Source organism: Camelus bactrianus, chromosome 33 (assembly GCF_048773025.1).
Source record: "Camelus bactrianus isolate YW-2024 breed Bactrian camel chromosome 33, ASM4877302v1, whole genome shotgun sequence".
NCBI classification, from domain to species: Eukaryota; Metazoa; Chordata; class Mammalia; order Artiodactyla; family Camelidae; genus Camelus; species Camelus bactrianus.
The window spans coordinates 17,751,030-17,762,398 of NC_133571.1; the positions used below are offsets into that span (position 1 = coordinate 17,751,030).

Here is an 11,369-nt window from a genome sequence, read left to right on the forward strand (position 1 = left end):
TATCAGAAAGGAGCAAGGGGCCAGATCATGTAGTGTCTTACAGGTCAGCATAAGAACTTTTGGTTTTGATAACCCTAAAATATTACGAGCAGAGAGGCACCATGACATGATTCACTTACATTTTAAAAGAATTTTTCTCACCTCACTGAAGATGATAAACTGTCAAGTTACAGCAAGAAAGATGCATGAATATTGTTGCCATAAGTGCAAACAGTGGGATAGTGCAAAGTGATTTCATTCTGGATGTATTCTGAAGGTAGAGCTCGTAGGATTGGCAGGCAGATGGACTGCATTTAGAGTGGAGGAAAAGGAGAGGATAGAAAGATGACTTCAAGATATTTCATCTGAGCAGCTGGAAGATTTGAGTTTTCACTTACTAAGATAAAGATGGCTGTGGGAGGAGAAGCTTGGAAGGGAAAATCAGGAGTTCCTCTCTGGTTGCTGTCAGTTTGAGATGCTCACTAGACATCTAGGTGGAGATGAAAGACGCTGGATACATGAGTCTAGAATTCAGGGGAAAAGTCTGGGCTAGAAGTATAAATGCGTGCGTGTAGATGGGAGTTAGCACTGTGAGAACGGGTGAGAGCAGGGCGGGAATGGATACATACATAAAAAGCTTAGAAGCTGAACCCTAGGGCAGTCCAGCATTTAGAGGTCGGAGCAATGATGAAGTGAGATGGAAAGATAGATCCAAGAAAAAGTATGTATCTGGGAGCCAAATATAATAAGTAGTGAAAAAAAAAAGAACAGAGTAAACTACTTCAATATATGGTTTGGCTATATGAGAATAGAAGATGAATGAGAATTGACCACTGGATGTGCCAACATGGGATTTGTTGGTGACCTGAGAGAGTTGTTTTGGTGGAGAAGTTTGCTGTGGGTTACGTGGAGACGTTAATTAAAAAGCAGATTGGTAAAGAGTGTTAGTATGTAACAACTATTTTGCTCTTGGACTCTTCCAGAAAACACATCGGTGCTCCCTCTGAGATACTGGAAGGCTGATTCATTATTCACACATCTAACAAATTGTTATTGCACACTTTTCTGTACAGTGAATCATGCTGGGTGTTCAAAATACAGTGGTTAACTGCAAAGATGTGATCCCAGCTTTCAGGGAAATTATTTGTTGGACTTCTGAGCAGGATTGTAATGTAATGCTAGAAATGGGTATTTACCCTACCCACTCCAATTGTGAAGAGAAAGCTTCAAAGAGAAAATTATATATGAATTAGAACATAAGTTATTAAAGGAATAGGAGGCAAACATTCCAAGCAAATGTGGAAAGATGAGCAATGTCATGAAGGTGTGAAACACTGTGAAGACTTTTGGGAACCACAAGTAGTTTGAAATGCCATGAATTCATAGTAAAAATGACAGTGATAAAAAGTCAGAAAACTAAAGGACAGAGCTCTATTCTTTTTCCAATTTTAGTTACTGCAAAAATATTTTAAAATAAATTTTGAACTCAGGTTCATTATAATCATCTATTAATAAGTAGATATTATAGATTATTTTAATTACTATTTGTCAAATCCCATGTCAGTATAATATATCTTATTTTTATATATTTCCAATAAAAACCAATTGATACAGTAACAAATATAGTCATTATTAATTGTATAGCTTTCCAGAAGTACATTCTTTCAAAGGTGAATTTACCACTTAGTCAAGTGGAGTAAAACAGAGCAAGCCAGACCTGGTGATGGTTCTATCATATTTTTGGTACTGACTCTGGCAGATTTCCAAACTCTCCTGCCCTCTCCTACTGCTGGATCTCTTGGAGCTATCTTTGTAGACCCAGCCCTGTCTCAGCTTTGAGGACCGCCGCTGCCCTTTGGAAGAAAGCATTTAAGCAGCTGAGCCTCAAAACAGCTTTTCCTAGACCTTAATTTCAGTTCCTTTCCTTTTATGTTGCTCTCTCCTTGTGTCTGACATTAGGACCTTATTACCCTTGTTGTCTGAGCTCAAATCCCAAACAGGGTCACCTGGTCTTCCTGGACTGGGGTTCTACTTACTCTTTTCAATCCTCCTTTCTGGGGTCTTACATCCTGTCCTGGATCCAAGTCCAAGTCCAGAGGATGTATAGATATATCTCTGTTTTATACACACACACACACACACACAGTTACATGTCTCTACATATATGTGTTTTTGTTTTTGTTTTTTGGTACGTATGCTCTACTGCATCTTCTTGAATATCTGTTACTTACTAAAAGTTTTACTCTTCCTGAACCTTGACCTACTTGTCTGCTTGTGCCATGGAAATTGGATACCACAGTTTGCTTGACAGACTGAGCTACATCTCAAACCCTCTAGACTGGTGATCTCCCTGCCAGTGCCTGGTCTGCTCCCTCAGATACAGTGGCTGTTCCAGTACTACAGCCTGCTGTGGTTACCTGAACCAGATCCCAGCAGTTTAGAGTCTTTGACACTGGGGACCACATAGAAGAGTGAGGAGTCCCTTAAGAATTGGTGACACTCCTGGGCATATATCCAGAGGGAATCCTAATTCAAAAAGACACCTGCACACCAATGTTCATAGCAGCACTATTTACAATAGCCAAGACATGGAAACAACCTAAATGTCAATTGACAGATGACTGGATGAAGAAATTGTGGTATATTTATACAATGGAATACTACTTAGCCATGAAAATGATAAAATAATGCCATTTGCAGCAACATGGATGGCCCCGGAGAATGTCATTCTAAGTGAAGTAAGCCAGAAAGAGAAAGAAAAATACCATATGATATCACTCATATGTGGAATCTAAAAAAAAAAAAAATGAACTTATATATAAAACAGAAACAGACTCACAGACATAGAATACAGACGTGTGGTTGCCAGGGGGGAGGGGGGTGGGAAGGGATAAAACTGGGAGTTCAAGATTTGCAGATACTGACTGGTATATATAAAATAGATAAACAAGTTTATACTGTACAGCACAGGGAAATATATTCAATATCTTGTAGTAGCTTATGGTGAAAATATGAAAATGAATATATGTATATTCATGTATGACTGAAGAATTGTGCTGTACACCAGAAATTGACACATTATAAAATGACTAGTTCAATAAAAAAAAAAAGAATTGTTGGTGACACCAAGTCACTAAAGTTTCTAGGGATTCAAGTGCCTGATATTTGTCATTCCCATCTCTCCCCAATAAAAATGCAGAAAATGTAAGTTTCATTCCTATACTACTTTTAACTTCTCCACTAAGTGGGTCAAACCTCTTTCACAGAAACCATTAAATTCTTAGGAGGCACAGGAAAGCAACTGAGCACTTTCCCACCAGGAAGAAAAAAGAAAGAAAAAGAAAGGCAGGAGAATAATAGCTTAAGAAATTTATCACCTAGTAAGTAGCCATCATCCTACTCTTCCATTTTGATTCACAGTCCGGTTTTTCACTACTGAGTTTTTGCAGATGAAAGAAGAAACTTTCATTTAGTCATTCACCCTAGACCCCAGCCCTGCCAACAAACTGGAAAGCACCTGTCACTGGACCAAGAATGCCTAGATATAGCCCTGCTATTTATAATCAGAAAGTTCTGCTGAATGATTAGTTGAGAAACCAGCTGTTGCTAGTATATGCCAGTAACTTAGTTGAATTTCTGGAGTAGAGGAAAAAAGAGACAGACTGTTTCTCTGATTAAAACAAGAATGATCCAAATATAAGGCAAAATTTCCTACAAGTAGACCATAGCAAGAGAGCTCCTTTGAGAAATACCTGTGGAACTTCCTGGGACTCAATCCCTGTGAAACAAGACATAACACTGAACAAGTCTCTCTGTCTCTCATTATAGTTTAAGGCCATACTCTTGTCAGAGAATACACGATTAAAACGGTAAGGGCTACAAGGGTATACACAAGACTCCTTCAAAACTCTAAAATGAATCTATTAATAATCCTCCTCTTAACACAGGGACAGCCGCCTTCTGTACGGGGTCATTTTGGGAAGCAGTGAGGATGTGCGGGAAGAGAATTAAGCCTGGGGATGCCTGGGCTCTTCTGCTGTCTAACATTTAGAAAGTCACAATTGCCCTGAGTTCAGTATCTGTATTTGTATAATGGGATTAATAAAAGCCCCCTTACATAGTTCTTGAGAGAATTAATTTAAAAACCACAAAAGTGCACTGAAAAACTTGACTAGCCACAAATGTAAGGTGATATTAGTTATGAATGGGTATTTGAAAATCAGAATTAGTTACAAGCTTATTTTTCTTTGTAACTCAAAAGGAAGGATCCTATCATCCTGGGTCCACTAACCAACCCTATTACCTTGGTTAAGTCGCTTAAACTCTTTGAGGCTAAATTTTCTACTAGAAATGGGGGAAATAATGCTGCCTGCCTGATAGATTTCTAGGGAGAATTGAAAGAGCTAATACATGTGGAGCACTCAGTATGTAGCAAATGCACAATAAAAGATTGTTACTAAAACTGTGGTCTGCTCAGGAAGACATCCCAGCAGGCCACTCTCACCTTGTGAAACACTGTCTAAGTAGCACCTGGACTCCCTCCATGATCTGTGTTCCTCCTCTTTTAAAACGTTTCCCAACAGTCTTGCTATTGCAATAGTTACTGTCATAACTACTGTGGTTATATCCGTCACTTCTTTTGCACAGGGGTTAGCAGAATTAGCATCGTTAAAGTTACACTTTTATTGTGTTAGGTATCATTGAAAAGTTTTACAGTATAAATAAAGTCAAATAATTTCAAAGTTAGGAAGAACTTTAACTGAAGTTATTCATTCAAATTGAAAATATCCTTAATGGCACCCCTGAAAGATGGTTCTTTTTACACTTTCTTGGGTATTTCCAGACAAGGAGATAACTACCTCATAAGGTTGCTTATTTCATCCATGTACATTTTCTAATAATTAAACTTTCTTTCTATGTTGAAAATAAATCTCTTTCTACCAGATCTGCCCAGGATTCTTGAGTAACCACATGGAACAGTGCATATGAAGTCTGTTTAGCAGCCCTGCAAACGTTTGAAAAATCACATTATATCTCTGTTTCTCTTTGGATGCAAAACTCAGATTTCTAGAATCCATAGCATAGAGCTTAAAAGCACTGGCTTTAAAATTACAGTCTCAGTTCACTCATTTTCTATTTGCTTATTATTTTTTTTTTTTTTGGAGGCTGGAGTAATTAGGTTTATTTGCTTATTTACTTTTTAAAATAGAGGTACTGGGGATTGAACCCAGGACCTTATGCATGCTAGGCATGCACTCTACCCCTGAGCTATACCCTCCCCAGCTCACTCACTTTCTAATTGTGTATATAATCAAGTTTTTAATCTGCTTTTCAGGGTCTTTTTTTTTTTTTTTTGTCAAATAATATCACCTACTTTATAAGGTTTCATTTGGAGATTAAATATAATAAATTTTAAAAGTTAGCATACCACTAAAATACCTAAAAATGCCCTAAGGAGGCAAAAGACCTGTACTCTGAAAACTATAAGATGCTGATGAAAGAAACTGAAGATAACACAAACAGAAAGAAATACCATGTTCTTGGACTGAAAGATTGTTAAAATAATCATAGTACCCAAGGCAATCTACACATTCAGTACAAACTATATCAAATTACTAATGGCATTTTTCACAGAACTGGAATGAATAATTTTAAAATTTATATGGGAACACAAAAGACCCCAAATAGCCAAAACTATCTTGAGAAAGAAGAATGGAGCTGGAGGAATCATGCTCCCTGACTTCAGACTATACTACAAAGTCACACTAATCAAAACAGTATGGTACTGGCACAAAAACAAGCACATAGATCAACAGAACGGGATAGAGAGTCCAGAAATAAAGGAATGCACTTATGGTCAACTAATCTACAACAAAGGAGAGAAGAATATATGATGGAGAAAAGACAGTCTCTTCAATAAGTTTGCTGGGAAAACTGGACAGCTACATGTAAAAGAATGAAATTAGAACATTCTCTAACACCATATACAAAAATAAACTCGAACTGAAGAACTAAATGTAAGGCCAGATACTATAAAACTTCTAGAGGAAAACATAGGCAGAAAACTCTGACATAAATTGCAGCAATATTTTTTTGATCTGTCTCTTAGAGTAGTGGATAAAAGCAAAAATAAACAAATGAGATCTAATTAAACTTAAAAGTTTTTGCACAGCAAAGGAAACCATAAGAAAAACCAAAAGACAGTCTACTGAATGGGAGAAAATATTTGTATACAATAGGACTGTCAAGGGATTAATTTCCAAAGTATACAAACAGCTTATACAGGTCAATATCAAAGAAACAAACCAATCAAAAAATGGGCAGAAGACCTAAATAGACATTTCTCCAAAGAAAACATACAGAAGGAGGACAGGCACATGAAAAGACACACAGTATCACTAATTATTAAGGAAATGCAAATCAAAACTACAATGTGGTATCACCTGACGTTGGTCAAAATGGCCATTATAAAAAAAAAAATAATTAGAATATGAAATGAATATATGTATACATATGCATGACCTGTACATTGTGCTGTACACCAGATACTGACACACTATAACTGATGGTACTTCAATTTTAAAAATCTACAATTAATAAATGCTGGAGAGGGTGTGGAGAAAAGGGAACCCTACTACACTGTTGGTGGGAATGTAAACTGGTGCAGCCACTATGGAGAACAGTATGGAGGTTCCTTAAAAAACTTTAAAACAGAGTTAACATATGATCCAGCAATCCCACTCCTGGGCATATATCCAGAAAAAGGTGAAAATTTTAAACCAAAAAGACACATGCACCCCCATGTTCACAGCAGCACTACTTACAATAGCCAAGACATGAAAGCAACCTAAGTGTCCATCAATAGATGACTGGATAATGAAGCTATGATACACACACACACAAATATACACAATGGAATATTACTCAACTGTAAAAAAGAATGAAATAATTTGCAGCAACATGGATGGATCTAGAGACTATCATACTAAGTGATGTAAGTCAGGCAGAGAAAGACAAATATAATGTGTTATAATTTATATGTGGATTCTAAAAAAATATACAAATGAACTTATTTACAAAACAAAAATAGACTTACATACTTAAAACAAATTTATGATTACCAAAGGGGAAGGGGGGAGGGCTAAATTATGAGCTTGGGATTAACAGATACACACTACCATATATAAGACAGACAAACAACAAGGACCTGTTGTAGAGCACAGGGAACTATATTCAATATCTTGTAATAACCTATAATGGAAAAGAATATGAAAAAGAATCTATCCACATGTCTATATAGATGCAGATATGCATAATTGAATCACTTTGCTGTACGCTGGGAACTAACAGAACATTGTAAATCAACCACACTTAAATAAAAAAATTTTTTTAAATTTTAAGTTAGCGTGTGGTAAATGCTTACTATGAATTGTTAACCTCATATTAGCTACTTAGTCAATCATTTTTCTTATGAGAAGGTTGACAGCCAACCCCTTTCTTTATACCAGTCACCCTCCTATGGATGTATATTTTTCTTTAGGAGTATTGACCTGAAGGACACGTAACGATAGAGATTCATAATAAATAAAAACTAACTGATTAGGTTTCTATTTGGAATAGTGATAGGATATGGATAATTACAAAAGCAACAGACAAATGACATCACAAGCAAAAGACTGAGGGTGTGTAAGGCAACCAAAAAAATGGGAGAGCATTGCAGGCGATCTAAGGTTATAATTGGAGTGCGTTCTGCCACGCAGATAACGGAGGAACATAGACATTTCCCTCTTTAAGGCGTCCCTTTCTGTTGATCTCGCTGCTGTTGTTTCACAGCTGGATGTGAATATGACTAATTGCCCCCTCAGAGCTCTCACTGAGCCCCACGCAGGGCTTTCAGGGACCTGAATAAACTTCCAAGGACGTAATCCAGGAAGAGGGAGTGTGTACAGGTCTCTTGACTGCACAAGCCCTTTGAGACTCAATTCTTTATAAGTAGGGGAATTAGAGCTCCTGTGGCTGGAGCACTCCGTGCTCTGCTCAGAAACAGTAAGCCAGGCAAGGTCTTGTTCTAACACAGGAGAGCCTGAACGTGTTCTCAGGTGGACTGTGTGTGTTCAAACTGCTGCCCGGCTCTCCCTGTTAGCCTCTGCCGCCCACACACCGGGGGCCTCACACAGGGACCTTCCTGGTGCTTGGGGCTTCTTTTTCCTGAAATGGACTGAAAAATCAAACAGTATTATAGAATCAGAGATTATCACTGTGTCTGATCATAGGCAAGGACCAAAGACCTGTTACTTTGCTGACCAAGAAGAGGTGACGCAGAGCTCACAGGACTCTGCATTCTCAGACGCACTGTTCAGGTACGGCCGGAATCAGTAACAAGAAGCAGGCTGTCAGCAGCGTTTCTCCCCCAGAGCAGCGTGGTTTTCCCCTTTGCTGTCTTCACTTTTGCCCAAATCTGGGGTGTATGTGAGTGACCCGTTTTGACTCGGTCATCCTCTTTTGTCATGTTTTTTAGTGGCCCCTGCCACACTTCATGATTGGAAGCCTCACATTGAATGTGGCTCTAGGACATGAAAGCTCCTGTATTGGAGTTGATACTAAGGGATGGTGTCGAAGGGATGGGAAAAGCCTGTTGTCTCTTCTCTAAAACTAAATGATACACCAACTAGGTGTGCTCTAGAGTCAAGACTGGAAACAAGCAGGAAGAAGGAAGACAAGAAGACTTTTCCCACCTTAGTATAAAATGATGATGTGAGCCCACTGCCCAGCAGTGGGACAGGCTGCCTTGGGCAGCACAGTAAACAGAGGGCAGAATTTCCTAATGGTTAAGGGCACAGACGGTGGACTGAAACAGGTCTGAGTCTTGGCTCTGTCACATACTAGCTTTGTAACCTTGGGGAACTTGCTCCATTTTTCTAAGCTTCAGTTTTCTGACCAACAGGTGAGAATAATGGTAATAGTTTTTTCCTTATAGGTTTATTGAAAAAAAATCATATTTTGTAAGTACTGAGCCCAGTCCTTGGAACATAGTAAATTTTCATTAAATGGTGTATGTGTATTTCTTATTACTGAATGAATGATGAGAGGAAGAGCCCTGTGCTTCCCAGACACTATACCCTGCTGTGAATTCTTTAACATCCCTCAGTGGAGCTGTTCTTCAACTTTCTGCCATGTGCGTTAGTGCATTTCTCTTTTTCTCGCAGTAACATGAATTTGATGCTTTGCTTGCTGTTACTATTTCTTTTGCTTAGTATTTCAGAGTCGCTGTAAGTCCACTTAGAAAAGGTTAAAAGGACCAGAAGAACCAGAGCAGCATCTCCTGAGAGAGCTGGGGGTATTACAGCTCCCCAGTCTGGAAGGATGTACCCTGAAGAGGATCTGACACAAGTTTCTTTAATAATGTTACTTCATAAAACATTTATTTGCACATAACTATAGAATAGTAACATTAAAGAAAGTTACTTGAGTACATTTAAGAAACATAAAGGAACACTTTTCATTAGGATTTATGATTTTTGCCAGATACTTTCACAGAAATTTCATGAACTTTACCGTGACACCAGGGTATCTCTGTTGTTGGTATAACAATTGTATTTTTCATTCCGTGCAGGATAAAATTATGTCTATGAAAGATACTGTATAAATTGTCTTTACTATAGCTATTAAGTGGCGAAGCAGGGCTTCAAATCAAGCGTTCTGATTCTAACACAAGTGTTCTGGTATCTTTCAGAGGGTACTGCAGAGTGGGAGTTTGCTTCTCAGGGATACCGTGAGAGTTCAAAATATAAGTATGCCTGAAGAGAGTAAATCCATGAATTAAACAACTGTAAGAAGGTTTCTAACTTAACATGAGAATGTTTTGAACAGATTCCAAAACTTCTGATCTTGTCACAGAGGGCAGCTCTTTCCGGGAGGTGGACAGACTGGCTCTAAAGCAGCCTTTCCTTATTACCCGGGATTTTTATGTAGAGCCTGCCATTCACAAGAAGGTGGTTGTTCCTTGTTAAAAACACAGCCGAAGCACTCAATACCGAGAAGCTTAATAATCTGATACTGGCGTTCAGACTTTGGTGTCTCAGGCCCCTCTTCGAGGTCTGACTTTCTCACAGCTATGAGGAATGCCTCGGTGGTGACCGCGTTTATTCTGCTGGGCATCCCGCACACACACGGCCTGGAGGCCACGCTCTTTGTCCTGTTTCTGTCCTTCTACGTCCTCACGCTTATAGGCAACCTGCTCATCCTACTGGCGATTGTCTCCTCCTCTCGGCTTCACACCCCCATGTACTTCTTCCTGTGTAAACTCTCTGTGTGTGACATATTTTTTCCTTCCGTGAGTTGGAAGATGCTCTTCTACCTCTCAGGGAACAGCCGAGCCGTCTCCTATGCAGGCTGCGTGTCCCAGCTCTTCTTCTACCATTTCCTGGGCTGCACAGAGTGCTTCCTGTACACGGTGATGGCTTACGACCGCTTTGTGGCCGTATGTCACCCTCTGCGCTACACGATAATCATGAGTCACAGAGCGTGTGCCATCCTGGCCATGGGGACCTCACTTTTTGGCTGCGTTCAGGCCACCTTTCTAACTACTCTCACCTTCCAGCTGCCCTACTGCGGCCCCAACGAGGTGGACTATTACTTCTGTGACATCCCAGTGATGCTGAAGCTGGCTTGTGCAGACACCTCGGCCCTGGAGATGGTGGGGCTCATCAGTGTGGGCCTCATGCCCCTCACCTGCTTCCTCCTCATCCTCACCTCCTACTGTCGCATCGTCTACTCCATCCTGCAGATCCGCTCTGCAGAGGGCCGGCGACGCGCCTTCTCCACCTGCAGTGCCCACCTGGCCGCCATCCTGCTGTTCTACATGCCGGTGGTCCTCATCTACCTCAGGCCCACCCCCAGCCCCTGGGTGGATGCAACTGTCCAGGTCCTGAATAACCTGGTCACCCCCATGCTGAACCCCCTGATCTACAGCCTCCGGAATAAGGAGGTGAAATCATCGCTGAGGAGAGTTCTGCGCCCGCTGGGCTTCCTTCCTGAGCAGCTGTGGAGGTCGGCAGGCGACACCTGACCTGCACTTCCCAGTTTATAGAACATCTGTGTACGGTTCTCACAAATATTTTTGAATCGGAGAGGACAGGTATCATTATGGGTGTCTCCATTTTGCCACGTGGGGACTAAGACGGGAAGAGTTAAAGCGACCTGTTGGAGGACACGCGCGGAGGGAAGGCTGCAGGGCCGGCTTTCTGACGCTGGGACCCGAGGACGTCCCACGGCTGATGCGGGAAGCGGGGCGCTCTCCCCAGCGGCAGTACAGGCGGGCCCTCGGCTTCTCAGCCCTGTGCTCTTCACCTTCCTGCATCCCCCCTCCCTTTCGTCTTCCCTTCGCCCTG

General features: G+C 40.5%; 1 protein-coding gene across 1 annotated transcript; it reads left to right on the plus strand.

Moving 5' to 3' along the window:
* Positions 1–9,763: 9,763 nt before the first annotated feature.
* Positions 9,764–11,047, plus strand: LOC105074196 (olfactory receptor 10D1B-like). The gene has a single exon (XM_010961694.2). The coding sequence runs from the start codon at positions 10,094–10,096 to the stop codon at positions 11,045–11,047; it is 954 nt and encodes a 317-aa protein (XP_010959996.2). The 5' UTR covers positions 9,764–10,093.
* Positions 11,048–11,369: the final 322 nt, after the last annotated feature.

Bases quoted from the DNA above. Each gene is read 5' to 3' on its own strand.
- LOC105074196 (XM_010961694.2), top strand. From the start codon at position 10,094: ATGAGGAATGCCTCGGTGGTGACCGCGTTTATTCTGCTGGGCATCCCG.